General features: G+C 38.1%; 1 protein-coding gene across 1 annotated transcript in view; it reads left to right on the top strand.

Moving 5' to 3' along the window:
* The first annotated feature begins 351 nt into the window (after positions 1 to 351).
* Positions 352 to 27,976, top strand: part of LOC138432626 (contactin-associated protein-like 3) — a 246,906-nt gene continuing 219,281 nt past the window's right edge. Inside the window, exon 1 of the mRNA XM_069574064.1 lies at positions 352 to 566. Coding sequence (XP_069430165.1) covers positions 482 to 566 — 85 coding nt within the window. The 5' untranslated portion in view covers positions 352 to 481. The remainder of the gene's footprint in view (positions 567 to 27,976) is intronic.

Raw genomic sequence — 27,976 nt, 5'->3', positions numbered from 1 at the left:
TTCAAACGCGATTACTCTTCCTACTTTCTTTTCAACTAAAAAAACAAACAAACAAAACCACTTTTCCTAGCATCAGTGTTCGTGCTCAAGCATCATCACCATGCTGGGACCCCGGATCAAGAGCGACCTCCCCAGCGTGTCTGTAGAGAGTTCAGGTTGAAGACCTTCAACAATCTGACTCGCACTTCCGCCCGCCACCGCCAGGGGCGCCCGGGCCTCTCGGAGCTTGCAGCGCGGCAGGAGCCGGTGGACCGGGGACGGGGGTGGGGGGGCGATGGGGGCCGGCGGGTGGGGTGGGGGTGTGGCTGCAGGTTGGGGCTCCCGCTCCGCCGGCTGCGCGGGTTCGCAGTGCGCTGAGGAGGAAGCGCTGGCGAGGAAGCGCTGGCGACCCCGAGAGGGAGGGAGCAGGACGATCCCAGCTCAGAGCACCTGCCTGGACACCGTGGGTTTTTGGGGTGGAGGAGCCCCGGCGACTTTGAGCATGGACCCCGTCGCGGGAACCTTTCTCAGGATGCTCTTTCTTTTGTCTGCCCAACCCTGGAGTACATTAGCAGCAGGGAATACTTGTGAGTACAGCACATCTTTTAAAACTTATGCTGACAACTTAGAATTCGTGTTATTAAAAAATAATAATTGAATTTTACAAATGGACTAGCTGGCCTGTTTCTGAAAATGAGGCATTTAAAAAACATCGCGAAGTCCCAACGCTTGGATAGGACAGTTTACAATGGTTTTCCCACTTGTCAGGTCTATGAAACACAAAGCCTGTTTGACTTTTTTTCTGTGAGCTGAATTTTGTCTGTGTTCTGTTGTTTTGAATATTCATTGAGAAAGCTCAAGTTCTAGTAAAACCTAAAATTAGCATGAGGATATTGAGGCGGACAGAAACCGAAGAGAGGAAGAAGGAGAGAAGATCGTGCCGGTGTGGTCATTTGTTTCTTTTTAATACCAATGCATTTTGTTGGGTTTATGTAAGAAAGAAAATCGCTGGCCGACCTGGCCGGGTCCTGTGTTAGCATAGATGGTTGCTGCTGGGGCTCTGCGGAATTGGGTACCAAGAATTCGGGCACTGCACAGGCGGGCGGGCTCCGCAGCACAGCTCAGATGGCAAACCTGGATAGTCAGAATTCCGGTAAGGACAGACCCTTCAAAGGTAGATGCCTTTTACTGAAAGGAAAAATAAAACCTGCCATTCAGGTTCATTTGCAAGTGTACATGCTTGTATATTGTGATCTGTTGTGTTTCTGATTTTGTTGGTTCCGTGAAGATGTATTAACCCCTCAGTTCTGAACTAGCACCGTTAAGTGATCTGAAGATGTTAGCCAAATTAATTCAGCTGACCTCAGGGCATTTTAATCTGAAAATCAGAAAAAGTTTTCCAAGTGTTATTCAGATTAAAATCTCCATCACAGGGCTTTTCTTTCCTTGAGGGATTTTAAGAAAGCCCCCACGTCCTCCTTCCACACCCTATTCCCTTGAAGAATTTTTAAAAAATCAAGTTGTAGGGAGTAAGGTAAGCTAGTATGCATTTCAAGAAAGTGTTAGTAGGCATGTTTAGAAACTGACCTTGTTTCTGGATATCCAGATTTAGCTGGAGTGGGGGAGGGGAAACAACTCTGCCCTCACAGTGAAGTTTGCACTAAAGTGAAAAGGATTTTGTACAAATACATTTACCCTTCCAGCATTCATCCATATATGCCCAGTCTGTGATACTTTTGTGCTGTCATCATTTAGTATTAGCTCATTTAATGCCATATTATATGAGTCACTCCTAAAAACGAGCGTTAGCAAATACTGCCCTGTGTTTCAGACACAATTTTAATTATCTTTGTGTACAACTTCCGTGAGTTAATTAAAATGGGGCATTTACATGAAATCCGTAGGTCCTGCAAGTCACTTTGTCACTTTGCTGAGAACTTAAAAATGACTAGTACTGAGTGATTTGCTAGTATGAAAGAATTATAGAATAATTTAATGCAGTACCCTGAGGTGCAATTAAAAAGTCACTGGAGGTCACTGTTACTTAAAGGAAGCAGCTTCAACAGTCCTTCCCTTGTAAGATAAGCAGAGTTTTGTGCTGCCTTCTTGTTTCCTTAGTTGTGGTTACAAGATACTGGCAAGATCAGTTGTTTGCATATTTATTTTTTTCTGTTTGTGTTTTGTCCCCTGAAATCCACAGAGGTATACTGTTCTTCATACTGAGCATCTTTTTTAACAGCTCTGAGGTGCTCCCTGTCTGAATAGCCAGGCAGATATCCCTTTCTGAGCTGGATGTGTCTCCCAGCTCAGTCCACCTGGATCTCTGGCTGACTCTTCAAATATCATTGCTAGTTTTAACTTTTCAGCCTCTGTTTTATTTAGATGTATTTAGTACTCTTGTTTAAAGTTCAGTGAATTAAAAGTACCTATGTAAATTTGCATTGTTAAGAACATTTGAGATTCTGTAGTTAAAATCCTTGATCACCACACAGATGGGTGTTACAGATGATCAAGTGTGAAGTATATATTTAAATGACTTTGTAGACTTAAAGGTTCATAGAGACTACACAAAGATAGTTTCTTGGTAATCGCATTTGACAGTATCCTTTGTAACCATAGCTTTAAAGCCCAGTGAATCTCATTATAATCCATATTAGCTAATTGGATCAACTGGATTTTTCCTTAACTCTAGAATGTTTGGGAGGTGTTTGTATATGTAGATTTATATACAAGCAAGGTGTTTCAAGCATGTATTTGAAATTTGTTATTACTTAAGTCAAGGTAGAGATTTTTTTGTTTTTTTTGTTTTTGTTTTTGTTTTTTTTTTTCAGTCCTGTCCCATCATTTGAGAAATTCTAAAAAGGAGTTTGCCACCAGGATGGGATTTAGGCTTATGAAGGAGAAATCATAAACATCAGCATTGCTGAAGGCTTTTGATGGCTAACCTTTTTATTCCTAAGAAGTATTTTAAGAACTCAAGTAATCCTTTCAGATAAGATTGTAAAACTAACAAAAGTGAAATATTCCTGAGGCCTAATAAGAAAATAATGATAACTGTATGTAAATTTTTAAAAGGTACAGATCTTTCCCTCCAAAGTATCCAGAGACATTTTTACTCTGTTTACGTGTTCTCAGTAGTAAATCATACAGAGGGGTCAGCCTGGGTGAAGTTCTGGCATAAGACATCCTCTCAAAATATAAGACTTGCTTGAAACATTTGGCATCTCAGAAATTACCCATGTTTTGAAATGAATCTTTACAATTAATGGCAAGTTTCAAGTCAGGAAAAGTCTGCATGGAGAAAGTAATATTTCTAAACAGCCAAAACCATGGACTTTGTGTGTGTGTGTGTGTGTGTGTGTGTGTGTATGTGTATGTATATATGTATTATCTGCCTTTTTGAAGATAAAACAAGTTGAATGGCAGCATCTCCAAATTTTGACCTAGGACTTGATATTTTAAAATCATGTATCTCTGCTTGGTTTGCCTTCTCTAACTCTCTGTACTTAGTCAAGATGAAAGTGTTATTCTAGTGAAGCTCTCCTCTTAACTGGAACTGAAGAGGAAAGTTAGAATATAGATCCCAAGTTAGAGTCCTGTTTGTGAGATGTTGTGAAGACAGTGGTTGGTTCACTTACTTTCCACTATGAGCCACAATTGGAAGAAGGCAGTAGCTCTCTGCTTTAGGATTATCCCTGTGAATCTACTATTTCTTTGTGAATTTCCAGATCTTTGGGTGAAGGGGGAGGAGAAGTAGAAGAGGTATAATCTGAAAGAAAATGTCAATATTTTGATTGCATATTTAGTGTTGTAAATCTGTCTCCTGGATCACATATCGCTTTGAGGAGTAATGGTCAGTCTTTCCTATTAAGGAACAATACAATTGGAAGTTAATTTACAGCTGAATTATTTTCCTGGAAGTTGATGTCCTCCCTCACCCTACTCCCCACTGAAAAGAAAAAGGACTGAAGCCTGTGTTAGACATTTCAACTGCTGTTGATGGTGATTATTTAACATGAATGATGACATTTATAGATGAAGGGATTCAATTTAATGAGTATGACCCACTCAACTCCACCTTGCAATTTTCTCTAGAATCTTCATTTGTTTCCTGCCTCTGTCAAAAGTGTCCTTGTTATGAGGGGGGAAAAGATATATTCTGGCCCACGACAGGTGGGGCATACAGTTTGAATGACTGTTTTAGGAGTGATAATCAGGATTTGTTTTTATCCATCAATATCTCTTCTCTTAACTCCTGCATATGGTGTGAGAGGTCTCTGCCCATGATTGAGGGTGGCTGGCCAACATGGAAAACAAACCTGTGATCTTCATGTGGTACCTAATGCTTGATCTAAGCAACACATGTATTAACATCTCAGTGTGAAGATTTGTATCAGATTTGAATCCTTTCTTCATTGGAGGGTTGGCTTCCTTATGTGCTAAAGTGTTATTGTATCATCTTTAAAGTTTATTATTATATTCCTCTAATAGAAATTATCACACAATATTATTATTTTGAAATAAAAATAATATAGATAGTATAATATGGGACACATTGTATGAATTATCCTAACCCAATAATATGATTAACCTGAAGAATTTGCTAAAAAGGTAAATGCAAGCAGAATGGAGGAACTGAACATAATGCTACAACTGCTAAGAAGTATAAAATCACGAAAATTAAGGTGAATGTCTAATAGTGCGTTTATCACATGTGCCTTCTTGAGGATATTGTTTTCAGAACTCTTTGTCATGTCAGTGGGCACTGATTCTGTGTAATTATTTGCTAAGTGTCATCTACATACTTTACTGCTAAGGGAGCACCATCAATCTCAAGTAATGCTATGTGTGCTATGACTATATAGTCCATAAAGAAGTTTTCACCTTGGATAATATGGACTAAAATCCTGCTAATGTTTCAGCTGGTGCAGGTTTCTTTTTGTCTCATAGTGTGCTTAATGTTATTCTGAAGTGTCTGCTTCTCCAAATTAATCAGGATTATCCCTGTAAATCTACTCTTTCTTTATGAATTTCCTTATCTTTGGGGAGGAAGAAGAGATATAATCTGAATAGGAAAATGTCAGTATTTTGGTTGCATATTTAGATTGAATTATTTGTGACTGCCCATTTCTGAAAGGCATTAGACCATCCGTAATATGTTCCTTGATTTAGGAAGAGAGCTTATCAGAGGATGTGCCCCTGGAACAAGTGAACAGGGAATCCATTCGTGATGTAGTGAAACGTGTTGAGGAAAATGAGCATGGAATATGGACAGAAGCATAGTAAGCAATGGATCAGTCTTTTTGGAAAGAATCAAAAAACTAGTAAACAGACTTTAAAAAATATATCATATTTGAATAAACTTCCCAGAAATACTGAGGTCAGGATATTTTTAAAATTTAGGGAAAACAGTGGCAGTTTTTTCCTCAAAAACAAAACAAAACAAAACAAACTTCCTGAGTCCATGTGACTATCAACATGGAGTGACAGGCAAGGCTAGAGCTGTGCTTTGCGGGGCCTGACGCTTATGCAGTTTGGGGAGACTCTTTAAGCAAACAAACATAATGACTCTAAGGACAGATTATCAGTGACCCTACCACACCTGGAAACCTGTTTTGCAGAGAAGACTGGAGCTCAAGAAAATCTGCTCCTTTGAGTAAATCAACCAAATCAGGAAGGAAAGAAGGAAGGAAAGTCGCTCAGTCGTGTCCAACGTTTTGCGACCTCATGGTCTCTACAGTCCATGGAATTATCCAGGCCAGAATATTGGAGTGGGTAGCCTTTGCCTTCTCCAGGGAATCTTCCCAGCCCAGGGATTGAACCCAGGTCTCCCACATTGCAGGTAGATTCTTTGCCAATAGAGTCACAAGGGAAGCCCACCAAATCAGGAATCCACTCGTTAAAAAAAAAAAAAATCAAAAGTACTAAATAAAGGACATTCTCAGTAACAAAAATCTCAATTAACTGAGCAAGTTTTAACTTGAATTTTCCCCTTTAAACTTAAATCAGAATTTCAATATGTAAGTATATTTATAGAAGTTTAAAAGAGCTCAAACAATTTGGAACTAATAGAGCCAGGGTTTACCTGTAATTCTGATTTAAATCTTGAAAAGCAAGTATGAAATTAACCTCTAGATCTTCTCCCTACTTTTATTTTAGAGCCCTTAAAGGCTTGGTGTCAACATCTAGAGCTCTTTAGAGCAACTTCTGAAGTGTTCCCACTCCATCTGCCACCTGTGGCCCGCTGTAGCACTGATTGCTTTCAGTGTCTGTTGCACAATATTGGATAACTTTAAAAAACTGAATTACTTATGTCTGCACATTTCTGAACAGCATTAGACCATGTGTAATACATTCTTTCAAAATATCATGCTTGTTTTTCCCAGTTTGAATTCTATGGCATAATTTTAAAGTCAATGTGCTAAGAACAATTATACATAACTTTTAAGTTAAGCAAAAATTAATACATTGCAAGTCAACTGTATTCCAATACAAAATGAAAGATAATATGATAGCATGATCTTTTGATATTATGCAGGAAAATTGTTTAATAGACTCATGTGACTGTTAAGTGTCTAGAAGAATGCACCTATGTCTGACTTGGTCATTTAGTATTTGATTAGAGTTTGGATATTACAATCGATGATTTCTTTTTCCATCAGGTATGTATGATAACTACAAGTTTGTATTGCCTTGTAGAGCACTGATCAGCTTTTATGTAACCTAGTAATCTCATTCTAACCTTCCTCTAGAAATGCTTGTAAATTCCTAGTTTCTCAAAATACTCTTTTACTGGACTAGGCATTAATGAGTTTATAAATCTTTAGCATACATTTGTTCTATATTTGTACATGTTGTGTTTTTAACTTTTTGAAAATATTGCTTTGACATATGGATTGCACATATCTGGCAGGTAAAAATATAATCTTGTGTGATAATAAATATGCTTAGTTTGGTTGTTGCTTTAAAATTACTTTTCTTTCTAGTTCATTGGAAACTTCCCTTTTTAATAATAAAATAGGGAGTCTGGCTCACAATAAACAGTAAAAATATTCTCCTTAGTTTCCAGGTAATGGGTATTTTCAAAGTACTGATTTGAAATAGAATTGAAACATAAAGTACTTGACATTTTAAGTAGTTTGAAGTTAAAAGCTTTATAATTTAAACTAAATAATTTTTATTTAAAAATATATACCAATTTCATGGGCAAATTAAAAAAAAAAATTCCTCCAAGGCTGTTAATCATAAATGAAAAACAAAAGGTATATCCTACCAGAATATGAATTTTATTAAGTTTTTATTCAGTAGTATGCCAGGATACAATACTCATGGAAGATGTGTTAGTTATACCTGACTTATTCTTTGCTTTTTTAACTGGCAAATATATTTTCAGATGTGTCACTTTAGTGATATGATAAATGGTGTATCAAATATTTAAATTTATCTGTTCCTAAGTTTTATTGAGGGCTTCCCAGGTGGCACAGTGGTAAAGAATCCACCTCCCAATGCAGGAGACTCAGGAGACATGAGTTTGATCCCAGGGTTGGGAAGATACCCTGGAGGACAAAATGGCAACCCATTCCAGCATTCTTGCCTGGAGAATCCCATGGATAGAGGAGCCTGGTGGGCTACAGTCCATGGGGTCACAAAGAGTCAGACATGACTAAGGAACTGAGCATATATGCACACCCAAGTTTTATTGAGATGTGGCTTTGATAACGTATCACTTGTGGTTCCATCACTTGCCTTAGTTGCTATCACCTGAAGAGAAGGGATTTTTATGCTGCATATTCACTGGACCACTCTGGGAGAAAGGGGCTTATTCCAAATAAGATTCCACCTTATTTTGAATCAGTGGCAGTTTAAATAACCTCAATAGCCATATAACACTGTGGCTTAGACCTTGTGTTCCCGCATCCTCATTTCAGCATCATCTCACTGCTTACAGTGTTCAAGACTCAACAGAAAGTTTCTCTGGAGTTTAGAAACAAGCATGATATTACTGTTTAGATGAATATGGAATGACCTGCTGCCTTGAGACGCAGATCAGGTGCCACCTGCACCTCTCAAGGTTGTAATTAATTTTTTTATTTTAACATTTTTAAATCCTCAGGCAACCAAAGAGCTTGATAAGGTTAAGCTGAATGAATACATAAGGAATGGTGAATTGGTGGGGAAGTGTCAGAATGATGCTTATGTGTACAGATATGTCTATGTGTCTTAGGGGACAGACACACAGTTCTCTCTGGTAGGGCAGAGAGAACTGCTGATGGAATTAAAAACTGTCAATAGTTATAAGAGAGGCACAGACTGAATTAGGTGACAATCCAGTTATGTGGGATGAAACTATTTCTTATTTACTATCATGCAAAAGCAAATATAACTTACTTAGGATTTCTGAGTATGTGAGCAATCAAGAAATATAACGACATCTGTCCTGACCCAATTGAACCCAGTTGAAACTATTGCCTCCATATGTCTGAGGTGTTCTGTGTTCTAGGATATTGGTATGCAGTCACCCTTAGAAACAGCAGCACTTAACCTGCCCCTGAGGCCTTCCCAGGTCCTGGTTCCTGTTAATATAGTACTAAGGGATGGCTGGTAGGATTTTCATTTAAAGGCCAGTAGATATAATAAAGGGAATCCGATTAGCACTAGAAAATAATTCAATAATTTGATTCAAGTCAAAGAAAGTCATTTTAATCAAAACTATTATAGAAGAAAATATTTTAACAACTGGTGATATTTAAATGTCTCAGATTTGGCTGATTTAAGAAAAATAATATGTATCTATTGACATCTGTTTGAATGTTTGGAGATTATAAAAATTAAAGATTTGTCATGTAGCTTTACCTTTGCTGTGTTTTGAGATTTGAAAACTTGAGAATAAGGACATTGCTACACTATAAGTAATACAATGTAAAAAGAAAAAATAAATAGCTGTGTAATGTCATCAAGCTAGCCAGCTGCTGTGTGTGAGTAATTCTTAGGCTTCTCTGCAACGTTGTCTTGATTCAGGGACATTCGGATAAGAAAACCTGTGAGCTTGACATTTCAAGGATATCCTTCTCTATGTGTGAACTGTTCCATTACTGTGAGGGGTTAAAAAATTGGGGGACTGAAGAGGATATGGAGAGTTCAGTTAGATATATTTAAGAGAGTTTAAGGGAGCAAACACCAATTACTTTTTGCATTCTTAAATTTACAGGGAACATTTCTGAAAAAAAAAATTGAGGAGCATAGAACACAGTAGAATTGACAAATCTCAGAGTCAGTTACCAATTAGAGCAAGTTGAATGATCTATTTTGAACTCTGGTACAAGGTTAAGAAACGTAATATCAATTTTCTAGATTATAAGAATAAATGTTTCATCATCGTAGTTTACTATTCTTTGTCATGATGAGCTACTGATCTCTTTTAAGAAACATGAAAATCTAATCTTTGGGAGATTTGCATTGCTATTGACTGATTTCACTTGTTCTTCTTATAGGTGATATTAGTAGGATTTAGTTTTTGGAAGAGAGCTGCATGTTTGTCTAGAAAACAATGCTTTTCCTCATGAATTTTGTTGTAAGGTGAGGCAGGAGTGGGAAGATACATCCTGCAGACTATTGTGCACTTGAACAGGAAAAGGACATATGGTGGATATTAATCAGCATCCCAGCTTCCTAGGAATAAGACTGGGTTGCCCACCCTCCTTTACCCTCCCTCCCAACCCCCAGCATCCACATGCCAGAGCCTCCCATTTTCTTGGATGAGGTGATGCTGAGTGACTGCCTGGGCCGACTTGCATGGGTTTTGTCTGCCAAAGAATGGTCCTTCCTCTTTCACTACTTCCTCTGGGCTCCATCCTGAGGCTTTCTGCTGCTACTCCATTTTACAGGTGTAAGGACTGAAGTGGGAGGATGGCAGTGAGAATGAGAAAGTGACACTGCACATAAAAAACACTTTCAGAACTTAATGGTTGTTTGATTGTATGTGGAGTAATAAGAAATGCAAGTGTCAAGGATTAGAGTATTGGCAAGTGACTTAAACAAAAAGGGGAATTGTTCACATCATTTCATTTCAAGCAAGATTAGATCCAGGTGAGGTGATGCCATCAGTGTCAGCCTCTCTTCATCTTTCAACCCTGTCTTTCCAGTGTTGGCTTGATGCTCAGGCAACAATCTGCTTGGTAGCTCCATATCCAAGGTCAACCTTCCTAGCCAAAGTGATAGAATGCTTTCTTCTACTTGGACTTTGGTCCTTATCACCCTGAAGCATTAAGCATGCACTTATTTATTTATTCTTTCAACCAAAGCTCAAAGAAAGCAGAGACTTCCTTTTTCTTTTTTGTTGTTTCTACTTCATGGTCCCCAGAGCTCAGGGGTAAGTCCTGGAAGACAGTGGGTTCTCAATACATGTTTTTGGGTAAGTAAAAGTGTGAATGATTCTCTTTCGCAAAACATCCAGCAAGATCCGCAGGTCTATTATAACTTTCACTGTTTTGACAGTGTTGTGATTGCTCTTTTCCAGCTACTATGACAGGAAAGGGTGGCTTTCTTGTGACCAAGGGAGGAGCCAGGAGGTGACTGCAACTTGATCCTTGACCAGGTGCTTTGACTGCATCACTTTGAAAAGAAAGCAAAATGCACCATCCATTTATGTAAATAGTTTAACATCTATTATGAAAAGTATTAGCTTCCAGGCTCTTATCGGCTTCATAGAACAGATGGTTGGATAAGTGTCTTCCTCCTTAATCAGATTTTAAACTTCTTGAAAATAGAATCTTCTTTCTTTGTCCCTACATTGCTCTGCTGTTGGTACTCAGTAAGTACCAAATAAATGGAGAAATTAATATATTTTAAACATGCTACCTTGAAAGTATATGGAAGGTCTGCAGAATCCCCCCGTGTATTTGATGATTTTTTAATTTTAGGTGACCTAATAAAAATGAATTTTCATGTGACTGTCCCTGAACTATCAGCCACTGATTTGCTCATGGAAGCATCCATTGGCTCATTGTGAGTGTCTTATTTTCTTTTAGTAGCAAAATTTCTGACATAATTTCTGGCCCAAGGCTTTGCTAAAAAGCATGTTACGTGCTCCAAGAGTTGCTGTGAAGTCCTAAGGGAGGGCTTGAAAAGGTCAAGTGTCAAGAGAGTTACCAAGGACCAACAAGCAGCAAAGAAGAGAACTTCCAGCAAGTGTTATTAGACAAGATGACTGTATCTAAGGAGATCTTGGTCGAGTCTGATCTCAGTCAGGCTCCATGTTCAGGAGGAGCCTAAAACGGAGGTGTCTGGAAGCAGTGTGAAACTGGCATTCTCCACAAGTCTGGTTCATAGGGTCTGCCTGATACTTGAAACAGTATCTAATCCAGGTGGGAAAGGCTCACTGAATGTCAGGGCAAAGGACATACAGGTGGCCAGGTGGCTGTTGCAGTTCAGTGAGGTGTCCAGTTATTTCCTTGACACCCACAAGTCTAAATTTCTCTGAGCCATACCTGTCTCTGGAAGTAGGAGCTGTGGACTCTGTCCAGTAACTTATGACATCAGGAGGAAGTTCCCACTGGGCTTGCAAACTTGACCCCCACCCCCGCCCCCAGTCTGGGCTGAGGGATTTCTGAGTCTGGTTATTATTGTCAACAAAATCTGTTATTATCTTTGAAGGTTTTTATGACTAGCTAGCTCAAGGGCATGACAATATACACATGCTGTCACATAGAGACTATCTGTATTTTCAAATTAAGATTGTTTCTATTTTGAGAATTACACAGAAGGGCATGGTGGAGGTAATATAAATGAAGACGATTCCAGCAGCACTCTTTCAAACAGCATAAAGCTACGAAATTCAACAAAACATACTAATGTAATGAACCACACTTTTAGATAGGCAGGAGAGAGAGGAATGTTTGGATTGGAATTCTGACTTCACAGGTTAATGCCAGCTGTATGACCTTGGGTAATAGAGTTATCCTTTCTGTATCTTGGTTTTCTTGTCTCTAAAAATGTAAGCAACAATTATAACCCATCTCGTAGGATTGAAGATTAAATTGGGCTTCCCAGATAGCACTAGTGGAAAATAACCCACTTGCTAATGCAGGTGATGTTAGAGAGGCGGGTTCACTTCCTGTGCTGGGAAGACCCTCTGGAGGACAGCATGGCAATCCACTCCAGTATTCTTGCCTGGAGAATCCCATGGAGCCTGATGGGTTACAGTGCATAGGGTCACAAAAGTTGGACACTACTGAAGAGACTTAGTATGCATACATGAAGGTCAAATTAATTAATGTATGTAAATATTGTCCTCAGTGAAACATATTAAGTCCTCAAGTGAATTTTAGCTATTATTATTATTGTTCCTGTTGATCTCAAGTGTAAAGTCAGAAATGTGACTTTGTTTCATGACTTAGGGTAGAATAATTAGATAAGCAATTTTAAGGGAAGATGTAAACGTTTTTGGGTATTTCTGTAATCCAAAGTGTTGTCACTAATAGTGCAGATTAAGATATTATTACAAAAGGATAATATTAAAAAGAAGTTTATGTTACAGAATTAGAAACTCTAACAGTATACGGAAATGTTTCAGCTTTCTATAATATCATAATTCTAAACAAGAAAACTTTTCTGATTTGGCTATTTGGATTAATTTGGCATTAGCAACTTTAATCTTTAAAACTTCTTTCAAGTTTTTATATTTTTTCATTAATTGAGAACAACTCCCCAGATCAAGACAATATACCCCTGAAACATTAACTTCTTATCTGGCTGTTTTCTTAAAGTCTTCTAAGACATGTAGTATATGACCATCAATATAGATAGTCTAACATTTATGATTGTGAAATGAGTGTTAGTCTCCCAAGTAAAAAATACTTCGGATGCTTTGGGATGTCATCTCTATTAGAATGGGTATGAAAACACTGGTGTGGATCTTTGGAAAGAGAGCATTACTGGTTGATTTTTAAAAGGGTAAGTTTAGCTCTGTGTCTTGAATTTTCTTATGTCCGCTTTTCTTGAGTTATCCCATCACTGCCTTGTTCAAGTTCTCTGTATCTCTGGCATTTACTACTGTTTTCCCCATGATTTCCTGTCTGTGCCTTACCTCCTTCTAATCCATTTGCCAGCCTGCTGCCAGAGTAATCTACCTAAAGATGACTTACCTGATGATCTTGCGCTTCTGGTAGGGCTTTTCAAGTCTTCCCTCATATCACACACTCATTCACTCATTTATTCCTTGAAAGGGGACTTGTCTTCACTCATTGCTCCCAATCCCTCTTTTAACTGACCCTAAACTACAACCACCTACCTACACTGGCGTTCTTACACAGGACTTTCACTTTCCCCTCCCGTTACTTATGGCACTTTCTCCTCATGTCTTTCTGTTGAATGCAGTCATCTAGGCTTACCGATCCATTTCCAGGAAACATATGCTCACAATAAAAATGAAAACACAGAATGCATGAGGAAACAAGTCGCCATGAGTAAAAATCAGCAGAAATAACAGACTACGAAATCAAACCAAAGTAAATGTAGATATTGAAATAGATTTAGGATGCAAAATATTTTATATATATATAAAGAAATAAAAGATTAAAAGAATGGAAAGACTAAGAGACTATCAAAATGATCAAGTAGAACTGACAAAGAGCAGTATAGAGAAATGAAAAGCAGAATCACTGAAATAAAGAATTTAGTAGATGCTGAAACAGCAGATTACACCCAAGTAAAGAGAGACGCAGCAAATTAGAAAACAAATTTGAGATAAATAACCAGTGTAAACTACAGTCAGATAAAGAGATGTAAAATAGGAAAGCCAAGTTAAGGGACAGGGTGTAAATATTCTACATGTAAAGTCTGCAGACTTTTCAACTACTTACGGAATATTTATATTTTTTACTTAACAATAAACCAGTTTCAATAATTAAAAAATTAGTAGCAAAAAAAATTTCTTAAAACTACAAAGAATAATGTGCCTCAATTATAAAAGCTCATATTATGCTGAGTTAGATCAATGGAAAACAATAATTAAAACGGAAACACACACACACATACACACACCTAGAAACATGGTCACATTTTAAACCACTAAAAATAATGATATAAACTGATTTTCTATAAAAGAATGATAGCTAGTTTGACCTCAGCAAAGCAGTAATATCAGAAGCAGAAAGAAATATAGAAATAAATATGAGTTCTGAGGAAAATAACTTTTTAACTAGAAACTGTTGTTTAAACCATCATAAAACATGAGCAGAGAAGATAAAAGGGGAGTCTAAATTCTTGCTAATATTCTTGGAGAAATAGATCAAATTTAACTTAAAAAATTGAGATTAAAATTGTGTTATAATAGAAGGATGGATCAGTAGAAATAAATTTCATGTGATATTCTCTTTGCTTTTCAAAATCATGAAACTGATTTAACTCTTTAGAGAAATGTCATGTTTTCTATTTCTTGTTTTAATATGATTGCATGTTTTTTAATGAAAAAATTCTTCCTTTCATCTGCTAGCGAGATTATTCATGGCTTACAAAGGGGTGCTTGTATTTCAGAATGAGTGAAAGAGTTTATTTAAGCATGTGGGTTTTTTTTTTTTAATCTGGCTTGTCTCTTTTATTTTTGTATTTTATTTTTATAATGAGATTTTCATGTTGAGTCTTTATTTTTATTTTATTTTTTAATTTTAATTTTTACTTTATTTTACTTTACAATACTGTATTGGTTTTGGCATACATTGACATGAATCCACCACGGGTGTACATGCATTCCCAAACATGAACCCCCCTCCCACCTCCCTCCCCATAACATCTCTCTGGGTCATCCCCGTGCACCAGCTCCAAGCAGGCCGTATCCTGCATCGGACATAGACTGGCGATTCGATTCTTACATGATAGTATACATGTTTCAATGCCATTCTCCCAAATCATCCCACCCTTTTCCTCTCCCTCTGAGTCCAAAAGTCCGTTATACACATCTGTGTCTTTTTTGCTGTCTTGCATACAGGGTCGTCATTGCCATCTTTCTAAGTTCCATATATATGTGTTAGTATACTGTATTGGTGTTTTTCTTTCTGGCTTACTTCACTCTGTATAATCGGCTCCAGTTTCATCCATCTCATCAGAACTGATTCAAATGTATTCTTTTTAATGGCTGAGTAATACTCCATTGTGTATACGTACCACAGCTTTCTTATCCATTCATCTGCTGATGGACATCTAGGTTTTTTCCATGTCCTGGCTATTATAAACAGTGCTGCGATGAACATTGGGGTACATGTGTCTCTTTCAATTCTGGTTTCCTCAGTGTGTATGCCCAGCAGTGGGATTGCTGGGCCATAAGGCAGTTCTATTTTCAATTTTTTAAGGAATCTCCACACTGTTCTCCATAGTGGCTGTACTAGTTTGCATTCCCACCAACAGTGTAGGAGGGTTCCCTTTTCTCCACACCCTCTCCAGCATTTATTGCTTGCAGATTTTTGGATCGCAGCCATTCTGACTGGTGTGAAGTGGTACCTCATTGTGGTTTTGATTTGCATTTCTCTAATAATGAGTGATGTTGAGCATCTTTTCATGTGTTTGTTAGCCATCCATATGTCTTCTTTGGAGAAATGTCTATTTAGTTCTTTGGCCCATTTTTTGATTGGGTCGTTTATTTTTCTGGAATTGAGCTGCATAAGTTGCTTGTATATTTTTGAGATTAGTTGTTTGTCAGTTGCTTCATTTGCTATTATTTTCTCCCATTCAGAAGGCTGTCTTTTCACCTTGCTTATATTTTCCTTTGTTGTGCAGAAGCTTTTAATTTTAATTAGATCCCATTTGTTTATTTTTGCTTTGTTTGTTTGTTTTACTCAACTTAGTTTTTTCCTGGACTTCTGTTGGCTTGTGGGAGCTTACCCATGAAAACTATAAAGGTTGATGAGTAGCACCTCTGGGAGGATTTGGCTGACACAATTTAAGTCACACCTGTACCATCATACTAGTGTACTTAGAAACGATCACCAGTTATTATTGCTGAAAACTAATTGAAGCATTTTTCCGTGACTGATTAAAATATTTGGGTATTTCTCAGACTTTTAAATAGAATGAATTTGGATCTTATTATGCATTTTCTGTAAAAATGTGGCGTTCCCTGAGGTTAACAGATTTATAAAAGACATTTTTTATAAACTAATTTTAAGTACTATAGTCTTATATAATGCTTATATGTAGTCTTATATATAAACTATAGTCAGGTTTATGAAAGAAAAGGCTATTTTCATATTTGGTAAAGTTCAACAAATCCTGTGAATCTTTAATTTCTACTTACTGCTGAATTAAAACATTTTACCTTCTAACTGACATAAGTGCTGCACACCATCACAGTTTGGAAGGTTAGTAAAAAACACACTTTTCAGGCACATTTTTAAAGAAATGTTTACTGTACCTTGTGAAAATAATACCAAATAGGTATTTTATCTTTATACTTGAATCTAATGAGATATGAAAATGCACTTCTTTATTCAGTAATAATCTAATTTTGTATTTACTTAAACATATGTGCTCATGACTATGCACACACACATACACAATTGCTAAAATGATTGGATTTTTCACTCTCATAATAACAGTTTACTTTTGAATAAACATGAACAATTAAACAAAATGATTGTTTTATGGAAATTTTTTGGGCGGAGACTCAAGTTTTCAAAAACTGTTATTATTAATATTTACATATTTTTTAGGTAAACATTGCATTAAACAGTAATGCTATATTGTAATAACAGGGTACCTCAGTGAATTAAACCAGAAAATATTTACCAGGAATTAGTTGTATTAAAACTTTAAGTATCATTTGAATCCAAATTCATAATATAACATTTTTCTTTTTCTCCTATGTCATTTGTACACATTTGGAACTCTACAAAGAAATTACTATCTTGCTTTTTCTTCCCTCCAATAAAATGAGAAAAAATAGCATTTTATGGAAGGGTCAATAACAAATACTTGTGCTTTGAATGAATTGATTGCACTTCCTGCCAGTAGCTATGGACATCATTTTGTCAGCTGTCCCCTATTAAATCTCATGGAGAAAAGAAAGAAGAGAGGAAAGGAGGAAGACAAGGAAGAAGGAGCGGGCGGGAGGAACAAAAGGAAAGTGTGTCAAGATTATAAGACAGCAGGTGAATAGACTTTTCTCTGTAGTTGGACAAGCTTTCTGAAAGTCCCAGTTGATTATTTAAAGCACCAAATACACATTTCTTTGCAATGATGTATATTCTGTTTTCTTATTCTACAACAAAGCAGTAAATCTTTACTTTGGAATATGTTAGTTATTTTATTTTAATTTTTTCCAATGAAAATGCCCAAACTACCAAATAGAGTGTAAAAAAGTTTCTTGTACAATCTAAGTTTTGTCCTAAAAATGTAACAATGGCTATTTATGAATCAAGTATTATAGTACCAGGTGTTATATTTTTGTTAAATTTTGTCAGTTTTTAAAGTCACATGGCATTTTAGAAAAAACATTCCTATAAAAATAAATGAACATCTAAGCTCTTTATTTTCATGGGCTCCAAAATCACTGCAGATGGTGACTGCAGCCATGAAATTAAAAGATGCTTACTCCTTGGAAGAAAAGCTATGATCAACCTCAGTTCAGTTGCTCAGTCGTGTCCGACTCTTTGCGACCCCACGGACTACAGAACGCCAGGCTTCCATGTCCGTCACCAACTCCTAGAGCTTGCTCAAACTCATGTCCATTGACTTGGTGATGCCATTCAATCACCTTATCCTCTGTCGTCCCCTTCTCCTCCTGGCTTCAAACTTCCCAGCATCAGGGTCTTTTCCAATGAGTCAGTTCTTTGCATCAGATGGCCAAAATATTGGAGTTTCATCTTCAGTATGAGTCCTTCCAATGAATATTTAGGGTTGATTTCCTTTAGTATTGACTCATTTGATCTCATTGCAGTCCAAGGGGACTCTCAAGAATCTTCTCCAACACCACCATTCAAAAGCATCAATTCTTTGACACTCAGCTTTCTTTATAGTCCAACTCTCACATCCATACATAACTACTGGGAAAACCATAGCTTTGACTATACAGACCTTTGTTGGCAAGTAATGTCTCTGCTTTTAAATATGTTTTCTAGGTTGGTCATAGCTTTTCTTCCAAGGAGTAAGCGTTTTTTAATTTCATGGCTGCTGTCACCATCTGCAATGATTTCAGAGCCCAAGAAAATAAAGCCTGTCACTGTTTCCATTGTTTCCCCATAATTTGCCATGAAGTGATGGGACTGGATGCCATGATCTTAGTTTTTTGAATATTGAGTTTTAAGCCAGCCTTTTCATTCTCCTCTTTCACCTTCATCAGGAAGCTCTTTAGTTCTTCTTTGTTTTCTACCATAGGGTGGCATCATCTGCATATCTGATATTATTGATATTCCTCCCATCAATCTTGATTCCAATTTGTGCTTCATCCAGCCTGGCATTTTGCATGATGTACTCCGCATATAAGTTAAATAAACAGGGTGACAATATACAGCCTTGATGTACTCCTTTTCCTATTTGGAACCAGTCTGTTGTTCCATGTCCAGTCCTAACTGTTGCTTCCTGACCTGCATATAGGTTTCTCAAGATCTATATTCATTATACTGTTAATTAGACCTCTATTTCTGCTTTATTGACTATGCCAAAGCCTTTGACTGTGTGGATCACAATAAACTGTGGAAAATTCTGAAAGAGATGGGAATACCAGACCACCTGATCTGCCTCTTGAGAAATCGGTATGCAGGTCAGGAAGCAACAGTTCGAACTGGACATGGAACAACAGACTGGTTCCAAATAGGAAAAGGAGTATGTCAAGGCTGTATATTGTCACCCTGCTTATTTAACTTCTATGCAGAGTACATCATGAGAAATGCTGGACTGGAAGAAACACAAGCTGGAATCAAGATTGCCAGGAGAAATATCAATAACCTCAGATATGCAGATGACACCAGCCTTATGGCAGAAATTGAAGAGGAACTAAAAAGCCTCTTGATGAAAGTGAAACTGGAGAGTGAGAAAGTTGGCTTAAAGCTCAACATTCAGAAAATGAAGATCATGGCATCTGGTCCCATCACTTCATGGCAAATAAATGGGGAAACAGTGGAAACTGTGTCAGACTTCATTTTTTTGGGCTCCAGAATCACTGCAGATGGTGATTGCATCCATGAAATTAAAAGATGCTTACTTCTTGGAAGAAAAGTTGTGACCAGCCTAGATAGTATATTCAAAAGCAGAGACATTACTTTGCTGATTAAGGTCCGTCTAAGTCAAGACTATGTTTTTTCCTGTGGTCATGTATGGATGTGAGAGTTGGACTGTGAAGAAGGCTGAGCACCGAAGAATTGATGCTTTTGAACTGTGGTGTTGGAGAAGACTCCTGAGAGTCCCTTGGACTGCAAGGAGATCCAACCAGTCCATTCTGAAGGAGATCAGGCCTGAGTGTTCTTTGGAAGGACTGATGCTAAAGCTGAAACTCCAGTACTTTGGCCACCTCATGCGAAGAGTTGAGTCATTGGAAAAGACTCTGATGCTGGGAGGGATTGGGGGCAGGAGGAGAAGGGGACGACAGAGGATGAGATGGCTGGATGGCATCACTGACTCAATAGACGTGGGTCTGAGTGAACTCCGGGAGTTGGTGATAGACAGGGAGGCCTGGCGTGCTGCAATTCATGGGGTCACAAAGAGTCAGACATGACTGAGCAACTGAACTGAACTGATGGCTTATTTGTGCCTTGATGCAAGTTTGTACCCTTAAACACCTTCACTCTTTTCTCTGCCCATCCCTTGTTGCTGCTACTGCTGTCGCTTCAGTCGTGTCCGACTCTGTGCGACCCCATAGACGGAAGCCCACCAGGCTCCCCTGTCCCTGGGATTCTCCAGGCAAGAACACAGGAGTGGGTTGCCATTTCCTTCTCTAATGCATGAAAGTGAAAAGTGAAAAGTGAAAGTGAAGTCGCTCAGTCGTGTCCGACTCTTAGTGACCCCATGGACTGCAGCCTACCATGCTCCTCCCTCCATGGGATTTTCCAGGCAAGAGTACTGGAGTGGGGTGCCATTGCCTTGCCCATCCCCTAGTAACCATTTTATTATTTTTTTTACAGGTTTCACGTTTTTAGATTCCATAAATAATGACCTCATATAGTACTTGCCTTTCTCTGTCTGACTTTCTCTCTTATGCTAAGTGAAAGTGTTAGTCACTTAGTCGTGTCCTGTTGTTTTGTGACCCCATGGACTGTAGCCTGCCAGGCTCCTCTATCCATGGAATTCTCCAGGTAAGAATACTGGAGTGAGTAGCCATTCCCTTGTCGAGGGAATTTTCCCAACCCAGGAATTGAACCTGGGTCTCTCGCGCTGCAGGCAGATTCTTTACCATCTGAGCCAACAGGGAAGCCCCTTTCTAAACGCTGGAAGTGAAAGTCACTCAGTTGTGTCTGACTCTTTGTCCATCCCATGGACTATACAGTCCATGGAATTCTCCAGGCCAGAATACTGGAGTGGGTAGCCATCCCCATCTCCAGGGGATCTTCCTGACCCAAGGATCAAACCCAGGTCTCCCCTATTGTGGGTGGATTTTTTACCAGTTGAGCAACCAGGCAAGCTAAAAAATACTGGAGTGGGTAGCCTGCCCCTTCTCAAGGGGAACTCCTGACCCAGGAATTGAACCAGGGTCTCCTGCATTGCAGGTGGATTCTTTCGCAGCTGAGCTACCAGGAAGTACCTTAGCATTATGTTGCAGCAAATAGAAGAATATCTTCCCTTCTCATGGCTGAATAGCATTCCACTGTGCATGAATACCACTATTCATTCATTGATGGTCTTTTGGGTTGTTTCCATATCTTGACTATTGTGAGTAATGCCATGATAAACATAAGGGTGCACATATTTTGTCAAAAACTTTTCTTTTCTCTTTTTGGTGGGCAAGAAAAGGAAATTTATTAGAAGGGAAATGAGAGGGTGACTGACCCTTGAGAAGAACCAGTGTCCTCCTTTTGTGATGGAGTCTTTCTTATACTCTGCCAATGGAAAATTCTCTGAGGGAGTGATTTTTAAAATTTAATTATTTTAATGTGTTCTTGAGTTTGTTTTGCTAACATTTGGTTGAGAATTTTTGCATCTATGTTCGTCAGAGATATTAATTTAATTATTATTTAATTTTCTTTTCTTGTAATATCCTTGTCAGATGTTATCTCTTTTTATGCTCTAATTTCATTACCAAGTTGTAGTATCTATGAAAAAGTGTAAGTGTTAGTCTCTCAGTCGTGTTCAACTCTCAGGGTCCTCTGTCCATGGGATTCTTCAGGCAAGAATATCGGAGTTGGTTGCCATTTCCTTCTCGAGTCTCAACCCATGGACTGAACCCGGTTCTCCTGCATTGTAGGCAGATTCTTTACTGCCTCAGCCACAGAAGAATTATTTTTAATACTCTTCTCCTTTAAAACTTATAGTTAAGAGTTTAGCATACTATTCTAAAATAATTTGCAGCATTCTATTTCTTATCTTAATCAAAGTTTTGTATACTTTGATCTTTTTGTTTCAGCTTGAAGAGTGCCTTTCAGCATTCCTTGTAAGGCAGGACTACTGGTGTGGTGAATTCTCTCAGCTTTACTTTGTCTGGGAAAGGCTTTATTTCTCCTTCATTCTGAAGAATAACCTTATTGGATAGGGTATCTTGGATAGAAGTTTTTAATATGTCTTTTTTTTTCCTGGATGCCTTGAAAATTGTTTATTTATGATTGATTTTTGACTTTTGATAGCTTCATTAAAGTACGTCTTGGACGAGGACCTTTTGTGGTGAGATAATAAGATATTCTGATAGCTTCCTGGATTTGTATATTTAGCTGTACCCTAGGTTTGGGAATTTCTCAACTATTATTTCTTTAAATAAACTCTGCTCTTACTCCCCTTTCTTCTCTTTCTGGGATAAACATTATTCTTATGTTGGCCTTTCCAGTGGAATCAGATGGTTCTTTTAGGGTACACTTTTTAAAAACCATAGTTCTCTTTCCTCTTCCACCTGAATTATTTCTATATTTCTATCTTTAAGCTTGCTAATTCTCTCCGATCTGCTCTATTTCTAATGCATTATAATGCACTCTTTATCTCATTTATTGAGTTCCTCAGCTCTAGAAATCTGATTCCTTTTTAGAATTTTAATCTCTTTGGTAAAGTATTCCTTCTGCTTGTTATTTTTTACTTCTGATACCACTGAATTGCCTTTATGAGTTTTCTTGTAGTTCATTGAATTACATCATATCAGCTACTTAAAATTCTTTATAAGTTAGATCACAATATTCCATACCGTTGGGTTTGGTTGCTGGAAAATTGTCATTTTCTCTTTTGTGATATTGTATTGCCATGATTCCCTAAGTTAAAAAGGGAACACCGTTTTTATTTAGGTAAGACTCTTTAATCCTAAGAATTGAGCAGGTTGGTGGTTAGGAGATTTCCTTTTGTTTTCCAGAAGGTGGCGTTATGGCACAAATTTTTGGTTAATTTTAACCAGAGATGATGCTGTGAAAGTGCTGCACTCAATATGCCAGCAAATTTGGAAAACACATCAGTGGCCACAGGACTGGAAAAGGTCAGTTTTCATTCCAATCCCAAAGAAGGCAATGACAAAGAATATTCAAACTACTGCACAGTTTCTCTCATTTCACATGCTAGTAGGTTATGCTTAAAATACTTCAAGCTAGGCTTCAGCAGTTCTTGAACTGAGAACTTCCAGATGTACAAGCTTGAGTCTGAAAGAGGCAGAGGAACCAGAGATCAGGTTGCCAACATTTGTTGGATTGTGGAGAAAGCAAGGAAATTCCGGGAAAACACCTCTTTTTGCTTTGTTGACTACACTAAAGCATTTGGCTGTGTAGATCACAACAAACTGGACAATACTTAAATACATGGGAGTACTAGACCACCCTACCTGTCTCGTGGGAAACCTGTATGTAGGTCAAGAAGCAACAGTTAGAACTGGGCCTGGAACAACAGACTGGCTCAAAATTGGGAAAGGAGTACGGCAAGGCTCTATATTGTCAGGCTGCTTATTTAACTTCTCTGCAGAATATATCATGTGAAATGCTGGGCTGGATGAATCACAACCAAATTTAACCAGCAGTTTCCAAGACTGGAAATTCACACAGTTAAGAAAACAACAACAAAAGGAAGTGTGCGGGGGAAAAATATCAACAACCTCAGATATGCAGATGATCCTACTCTAATGGCAGAAAGTGAAGAGAAACTGAAGAGCCTCTTGGTGAGGATGAAAGAGGAGAGTGAAAAAACTGGCTTGAAACTCAGCATTCAAAAAACTAAGATCATGGAATCCTATCCTATCACTTCATGGCAAATAGAAGGGGAAAAAGTGGAAGAAGTGATAGATTTTGCTTTCTTGGGCTCCAAAATCACTGTGCACAGTGGCTGCAGCCATGAAATTAAAAGACACTTGCTTCTAGGAAGGAAAGGTATGACAAACCTAGACAGTGTTTCAAAAGTCAGAGTCATCACTTTGCTGATAAAGATCCATATAGTCAAAACTTTGGTTTTCCAGTGATTACATACAGATGTGAGAGTTGGATCGTAAAGAAGGCTGAGTGCTGAAGAATTGATGCTTTCGAATTGTGGTGCTGGAGAAGACTCTTGAGAGTCACCTGGACAACAGGGAGATCAAACTAGCCAATCCCAAAGGAAATCAACGCTGAGTAGTCACTGGAAGGACTAATGCTGAAGCTGAAGCTCCAATACTTTGGCCACCTGAGGCAAAGAGCTGATTCACTGGAAAAGACCATGATGCTTGGAAAGATTGAAGGCAAAAGAAATGGTTAAATAGCATCACAGACTCAGTGGTCATGAATCTGAGCAAACTCTGAGAGGTAGCGGAGGGCAGAGGAGCCTGGCGTGCTGCAGTCCACAGGGTCACAAAGAGTCAGACATGACTGAGCGACTTGACAACAACCAAAGTTAACCAGCAGCTTCTAAGAGTAGGAATTCACACAATTAAAACAACAACAACAACAACAAAACAACAAAGCCTGGTGGCAAATGAGGAGGGAATGAGATGTGGATAGTTAGTACAGGGCTTTGTGAATGCCCATGGTGTGGTAGAGATAGCCTCAATGTGAGGGGAGCCCCAGATGCCTGTGGGTGATCCTCTTGCCTCCAAGGGCAGACAGCAGGAGAAACTTTCCTTCAGTTGTCTATTCGCTTACCTTTCTTTCTGCATTCACTGGAGTCTTTCCTTAAAGAGAGCAACTGGTCCCTCCAGCTGGGACACACGTGGCTGGGCAGGCTTCCACTTACTGCCTTCACTCTCCATCTCTTCTGGCAGAAAGGTTGTGCTTGCTCTGGGCCAGAATAGCCACCTCCTTTTCTCCTGTCACTGCCTCCTGCCACTAGTTCCTCTGCTACCCTCACTCAGCCAACTACTCCATGGTCCAGTCCACCCACTTTGGGTGCACAGATGGATGGAGCTCTTGGATGTCCACGCATGCTGTGCAAAGACACTTTTCCCCCCTGGTTATGGATGTCCTATTCACTGTCAATCAAAGGAGAGAGGAAAAAATTAAAAAAGGAATGATTCAGTATCAGTGCCATGATACTGTTGTTGTTGTTTAGTTGCTGAGTCGTGTTCGACTCTTTCGCAACCCCATGGACTGTAGCCTTCCAGGCTCCTCTGTCCATGGATTTTCCAGTCAAGAATACTGTAGTGGGTTGCCATTTCCTTCTCCATGATACTGACATCACTTCAGAATTGCATATTTTATTGCTCTGTGACTATTTCAATAATTTGAATAAAGTTTGTGAAATGTTAAACTTTGCTCCTTAAGTGGACATTTCAGGTTTATATGCAAGCGAGGAAATTCTCCAGTTAATGAGCTGTGGATAGTTAACATCTTTTTAAGCTACATGTTTAACTTAATATCAATACTAATGTGAGTCAACAGCTGATTTTCCCAAGCGCATCCTTCTAGACAATAGCTTGACAGGATTTTGGATTTCTGAATGTGTGTCTTTTACACTGCCCAAGTCTTCAATTCTAGTTTAATAACCACAAAACACAATACAGATGCCAGGGCTACTCATATGAAAACTGCAATATAGTCCTGGTGGTCATGTTGATGGTCTTTTCAGGAACCGTTGAGATTTTCATCCACTGCAGAGATTTCCCAGCATGTGCCCTCAAGCAGCGTACATTCCCTTCTCTGAAGAACAGAGTGTATTTGCCTTAAGTACACAAGTATCACAAATTGTATCTCAAATACTCTGGTTTGGTGGAACTCAAATGAAATCCTCTCACAAATCAGAATCTCAGGGGCAGAAGCGGGGAATTATCCCGTGGGCAGTTTCAGTGTATGAAAAACTACTATGTCTGTTTCTCCCCTGAATTTTATTGCACAGAATTTTACAATCTTGATAAATCTAGACATGTGACTTCTAATGCAGACATGTTCTAATCTTTCCATTTGTGAATTCTTTCTGAAAAATATCTGAGTGTGGTGGACTGTTAAATTTTACCGACATGCCCTATTTAAGCAGGAACAAGAATGTCTTCTGAAATAAATGCTTTGTTGGCAGTCCTTTCCTATTAGTTAGATCTCACGTCTTTTCCTGGGTCCCACTGTCACACACCTACTCCACCTCCGTGGACATTAAGGCCGCATGAATTTGCGGTTAGGATGAGCTTGGCTGTTTCAATGTTTTAAGCTCAATATATGTCAGGGTTGAAATATAACTAGGATATGGAGATTTAAGAAAGTTCTCTCAGACTTGTGATCAATTTAATTCAGCTAACATTTATCAAATGCCTACCATGTACCAGGCACTGTGATAGAAATAAAGATAATTTTTTAAAAATTGCTGATCCTGTATGAGAAACAGGTTGATTCATTAAACTGGCATGAGTTGTAATTTTAGAACCACTCCCATCATGGAGAATCTGTTCATTTTGTCGAATATAATTTTTCAGTGGCCATGGGTGAATAATAATTGAGATAATTAAAATTGACCTTTCAAACAGGTTTAAATCTTTGGCTGCTTAGGGTGCTGAAGAGGACAGTCCATGAAAACTGGAACCATTCTCTTTCCAGGTATTTGATTCATCTGAAGGTTGATAAAGTCACACCATTTTGCATAATTTTAAAACCATGAAGGGATATACTGGATTCTTTCAGTTGCCAGGCTAAGAGTAAGAAGTAAGTTTTATAAAAAGGCTCCTGGATATGTAACACAGAAAAAAAAATCAATGGAAATGTTATATCTTTTCTCAGTGTTATTTAAATATAGCCTTTATTTTTAAATTAAATTTATTTTTGATTGGAGGATTATTGTTTTACAATAGTGTTGACATTTTGCCATATAGCCAGCATGAATCAGCCATAGATATAAATGTGTTCTCTCCCTCTTAAACCACCCACCCACTTGACAGATGACTGGATAAAGAAGCTGTGGTATATGCATACAGTGGAATATTAGCCATAAAAAGGAACACATTTGACTCAGCCCTAATGAGGTGGATGAACCTAGAGCCTGTTGTACGAGTAAAGTAAGTCAGAAACAGAAAGACAAATCTCATATATTAGTGCATATATATGGACTCTAGAGAGACGGTACTAATGAACTGCAGAGCAGCAATGGCAACAGAAACAGAGAGAACAGACTTGCGGGATAAGGAGACTGTGGGCCAAATAGGTCAATTATAACTTTTGTTTTTAAGTGAATTCTCAGGGTTCTTGATAAAGAGAAAGCTCCCCTGTCCTTTTAAAAGAGCAAACTTTATTTTTTAGAACAATTTTAGGCTTATGTAAAATTGAACAGAAAGTACAGAGATTTTCCAAATAGCCCCTTCTCTCACACATGCTTAGCCCCTCTGTTATTGGCAGCCTTCTCAGAGTGGTGCATTTTTTATAATTAATGGACCTATACTAATGTGATAATCTCCCCAAGTCCATACTTTATGGTTTGTTCTTCTTGTTGTACATTCTGTGGAACAAATGTATAATTTCATGTATCCAGGGTTACATTATTGTACAGAATAGTTTTACTGCTCTAAAAAAAATCCCTCATGCTCCTATTCATTTCTTTTCCCATCTAAACACTGGCAGTCACTCATCGTTTTACTGGCTCCATACTGTTGGTTTTTCTAGGATATCATGTAGCTAAACTCTTACATTTCTCATGCTTTTAAGACTGGTTTCTTTCACTTAGTAATATGCATTTAAGTTTCTCCTGTGTCCTTTTATTAATTGATGGATCATTTCTTTTTTGTTACTAATATTTCACTGTATGGATGTACTACAGTATGTATATCCATTCCCTACTAAAAGATGTCTTGGTTACTTCCAAATGTTACAGATGAATGGCTAAAGCTGCTATAAACATTTTTGTGCATGTTATAGTGTAGACATGAATGTTCAACCATTTTGAGTAAATACCAAGGAGGAGGTTTTACATTGCATGGTACGAATATGTTGAGTATTATAAAAACTTGGCCAGATGGTCTTCCAAAAGGGCTGCACCATTTTGCATCCCCACCAGCAATAAATGAGAGTTTCTATTGCTCTACATCCTCAACAGCATTTGGTTTCATTTGTGTTCCGGATTTTGACCATTTTCATAGGATTGCAGTGGTATCTTATTGTTATTTTAATTTGCATTTCTCTGAAGACATATAACATGGAGTATCTTTTCACATGTTTCTTTGTCATCTGTGTATCTTCTTTGGTGAAATGTCTGTTAAAGTCACCTTTGGACCATTTTATTTTATTTTTATTTTTATTTTTTTTATTTTATTTATTTTTTTTAATTTTAAAATCTTTAATTCTTACATGCATTCCCAAACATGAACCCCCCTCCCACCTCCCTCCCCATAACATCTTTCTGGGTCATCCCCATGCACCAGCCCCAAGCATGCTGCATCCTGCGTCAGACATAGACTGGCGATTCAATTCACATGATAGTATACATGTTAGAATGGCATTCTCCCAAATCATCCCACCCTCTC

Source organism: Ovis canadensis, chromosome 2, assembly GCF_042477335.2.
Source record: "Ovis canadensis isolate MfBH-ARS-UI-01 breed Bighorn chromosome 2, ARS-UI_OviCan_v2, whole genome shotgun sequence".
Taxonomy (NCBI): domain Eukaryota; kingdom Metazoa; phylum Chordata; class Mammalia; order Artiodactyla; family Bovidae; genus Ovis; species Ovis canadensis.
Note: the sequence above shows the minus strand (reverse complement) of the source record. Positions and strands in the feature narration are given on the sequence as shown.